Below are 3,925 nucleotides of genomic sequence, written 5' to 3' on the forward strand. Positions count from 1 at the left end.
TGTAGTTATCTTTTTTGTCAATTGATAAATTATTTAATTAATTTGACAATTATGAAATTTGAACAAAAGAAAATTACATATATTATTTCCTTTGGTTTTTTTACCTATACACTTTGGACGTTCCACGTTTATTAAAAAAATGATTGATATGACTATTTTACAAAAATATCCATATTCATTGATCGATGTTTAGGTCTTGATTTTTTTAAAAAAATAAGTAATTAATATTAAAAGTAAAACATGATTTTATTTTTTTTGTATATTTTTTTAAGTAAAAAATGAAAGAAAAAACAATATAATTATATATTTACATATATATTGGGAACCAAAGTGTATGTCGTACGACTTTGACATATACATGTATATTTAATAGGTGAAAGAAAAATGTACATATAATAGTTTTAAATGTGAAATATTCTAAATAAGGCACAACTAAACCTACTTTATTTTGATAGAATATATTGGCTTTTATTAGTTATTTCTTCTTTTTTCTATGAAAAAAATCCCTAAATCCCTAAATTTGAGAGACAAAGTTTACACTACATCTCTCTCAAAATTCAAAGCACAAAGCTCAAGTGAACCTTCATCTCTTCGATTTGTCTTTCAAAGTTCAAGTTCAACCTTATTATCATCTCCTCCTGCATCATCACATCAAGGGTAAGTTTATTTCCTTTTCGTCTATCTAAAATTCTTTTATAGCAAATTTTACTTTAACTTGTTTTCTCATCATATTTTAAAATGGATTGTTTATTACTCGATCAAAGAGGATATGTTAAGAATGAGAAGATCCTCTATTTGATAGTTTATCTCAACCAAATTCTTTGTTTGAATCGAAATTATACTCTTCTATCTACTATAATCGAATGTAACGACTATGTTGTTGCTCCTTCAAAGGTATGTCAAGTCAATTATGGACAAGTAAAAATGTACGAAAGGAGTATATAATAGGTGGGGCAACTTGTTTGGTATCATGCTCTGGTCTCGTCCCTTGCAATGCTATTTCCAAATATTGATTTGGTGTCTTTTGTTTCACTGTTTGACTTATTTGTTTTTTTTTTTTGCATAAAATATGTTGCTAGTGGTTTTTGCACGACTTTTTCATAATTGTTAATCCTATTCATTATATGAAAATGATATTAAGTTATCAGATGCGAGGTTATTTTGCTCTGAATAATTTTTTCCATTTACAAATCTCTGCATTGTTTTATAATATGAACTGGTTGCCAGGAAACAGTAGGATAGGTATTGAAAACTGTAGAATGTCAGAGTCTAAAAGGATTGCCGGAAATAGGCACTCTCTTTTATGCAATACTAGATGTAGTTGGCCAACTCTCAAGTAATGAAGAATTACATTTTCTGATGCATAAAAGGTTTACATATTAAGGGTTGTTTGACCTACTATGTAATTTACAAACAACTTGTTACAGTAGTTCAGGTAGAGTTATGAGAAAATTACAAAGTTTGGTCTTTGCTAGGATCAAATGCTCAAGCTCATTTTAAGAACTGAACAGTCAGCTTTTGTTGTTTACTTTTTATAATTAAGATGCAAATCAAAATACAAAAGTGTAGCAGTAGGAAATGAGCCTTTTAAATCTCTTTGCATTTTCAATATTCGCGTGTTTGTTTCCATCTGTTGGTCATTCTACTTCTCTGACTATGATTTTTATGTTGGGAAAGCTAGATGAAGGGACAGGATTTGATTCAGGGGAGTAGTAAATGTATGTCTTTAAAGAAACAACTGCTTTCACCTCTGGCCCTAATCCAACATGGTTGATGGCTTCTTGAACATTTCACAGAGCTGGAAAAGTGGAATGTAGATAAGTTCCATTGTATTTTTGAAGAAAAGGCTCATTTCCAAGTGTACTTAATGTCACAAACATACACTTAAACTTGTCAACAAAAGTTTTCCCCTACAAACTTTGACATTAAGTGGACAATAGTATGAATGTGATTTAGTTATTTCGAGAGTCGATTTATTGAAAACAAACTCTCTACCTCCTAAAAAATGGACGATGAACTCAACAAACACTTAATAATATATTCTCACCTTCTGCCCCTTTTCATTCTATTGTTTTTTTCTGTTCCGGGAGATTTTTATGCTAACACTATCTTTATCTATTTGTTTCTTTGTAGGAAATTTGAAAATGGATAAGACTTGGATGCGTTGTACTGACACATCGAGTGATGTTTATTTAAAAGGAGTTGATAATTTTCTTCAATTTGCCTTTCAAAACTCCGAAGTAGAAGGTGAAATTCCTTGTCCTTGTACACAATGCAATAATGTTTCCAACGGGTCTAGAGATGAAGTGAAGGAACATTTAATACTTTTTGGGATAGTCAAAGGATACACACGTTGGCTTCAACATGGAGAATTTGCACCAAAAAAGAAAATCATTAATCAGGATGCAGAAGGAAAAGAGCAAGGCGAACCATCTCAAAAGAAACGAAAAGAGCGAGATGACGATATGTTTGAAATGATTTATGATGCTGCTGGTCCCGAAATAATGGATGATTCTAGTGGAGTAAAGTTTCAACAAGGTGATGCTTCAGAACCTACTTCCAAATTTTTCAAATTATTGGAAGATGCTTCACAACAACTTTATCCAGGTTGTGATACATTCTCTAAGTTATCACTGATTGTGGAATTGTTCCAAATCAAATGCCTTCATGGTTTGAGTGATAAAGCAACCGATAGCATATTGAAATTGATCAAACGAGCACTTCCTTCTGGTGAAACTTTACCAGAGTCATTCTATGGAGCAAAAAAAATGATTCAAAATTTAGGTCTTCGGTATGAAAAGATACATGCTTGCGAGAATGATTGTATGTTATTTTGGAAAAAAAATGCAAAAGCTGAATCTTGCTTGGTTTGTGGGGAGTCTAGGTGGAAGTCAGTGGAAGGCCAAACAACTGATGGAGCTATTCAAGGAAAGAATGAGAACAAAGTTCCTCGAAAAGTGTTACGTTACTTTCCCTTGAAACCAAGATTGCAGAGGTTGTTTGTGTCATCAGAAATTGCTTCAGACATGATGATTTTGTATACCAAGAAGAAGGAATGCATTTGTTAATAAATTTACTGTAAAAAAAAGGCAACCACCAGTCGTGTTTTCTTGTGAAGTTACGATCATAATGATAGACACCATTTAAACACATTTTTTTTCTTTTAAATATTCGTACTTAAAATTTAGTATGTACATACACAAGATTATTGATGATTACCATAAAAAATTTGTTATTTTATTATTATATATAATATAATTCTTACAAGATATATTACACAATATTTGAGTATGATTGTTATAAAGGAGTAATTTTATAAAGAATATACCGCTATATTAAATGACTATTGTAATGAGGTTTGACTGGATTATGTAATTCCTAACAATATTTTCTGAAGTAGAATAGAAAGTCTATTGTTTTAAAAGACTCTGTTGGGACTCGCCTCGAGGCTCATCCTGGGACGGGGCTCTACCAAAATGCCCCGAGAGTCAAGTGTGGGCTTAGTTCTATAAGAGTTACACGCTAAGCGCCCGACTGTATGCCTTAAGCATGCCCAACGCTCGGGACTCGCCTAACAAATCTTACTCAATCATGTGTGAAAATCTTTAGTTAACATTTTTTACCCTCATAGTTCTTGAATAAATGAATGTTACATAGTAATTTTTCAATCTTTAGAGATAAGAAGATTAAAAGTAACTCAAATAACAAGTTGTAGTATCACATTTTTACTATTTGGTAACAATGTGAAAATGGGTATATAGTGACGTAACATTTCTTTCAAAAATACATAGCGAAATTTTTCTTTTTGAAGTTTTATTTCCTATGAGTTTCATTAATCTTGTTTGTAATCATTTCAAACTATTGATGTATTTTTATAATTTTGTGTTATTATATAATTAAACTATATTGTAAATTGAAAATTTAG

The 3,925-nt window shown here is 31.0% G+C and overlaps 1 protein-coding gene across 1 annotated transcript; it reads left to right on the forward strand.

Annotated features, from left to right (window-relative positions):
- The first annotated feature begins 526 nt into the window (after positions 1-526).
- LOC125852840 (uncharacterized) lies at positions 527-3,068 on the forward strand. Its single transcript, XM_049532522.1, has 2 exons — positions 527-657; positions 2,134-3,068. Exon 2 carries the CDS (start codon positions 2,145-2,147, stop codon positions 3,066-3,068), a length of 924 nt encoding a protein of 307 aa, XP_049388479.1. The 5' UTR covers positions 527-657; positions 2,134-2,144.
- Positions 3,069-3,925: the final 857 nt, after the last annotated feature.

This window comes from Solanum stenotomum, unplaced genomic scaffold, assembly GCF_019186545.1.
Source record: "Solanum stenotomum isolate F172 unplaced genomic scaffold, ASM1918654v1 scaffold616, whole genome shotgun sequence".
Classification (NCBI taxonomy): Eukaryota; Viridiplantae; Streptophyta; class Magnoliopsida; order Solanales; family Solanaceae; genus Solanum; species Solanum stenotomum.

Bases quoted from the DNA above. Each gene is read 5' to 3' on its own strand.
- LOC125852840 (XM_049532522.1), top strand. From the start codon at position 2,145: ATGGATAAGACTTGGATGCGTTGTACTGACACATCGAGTGATGTTTAT.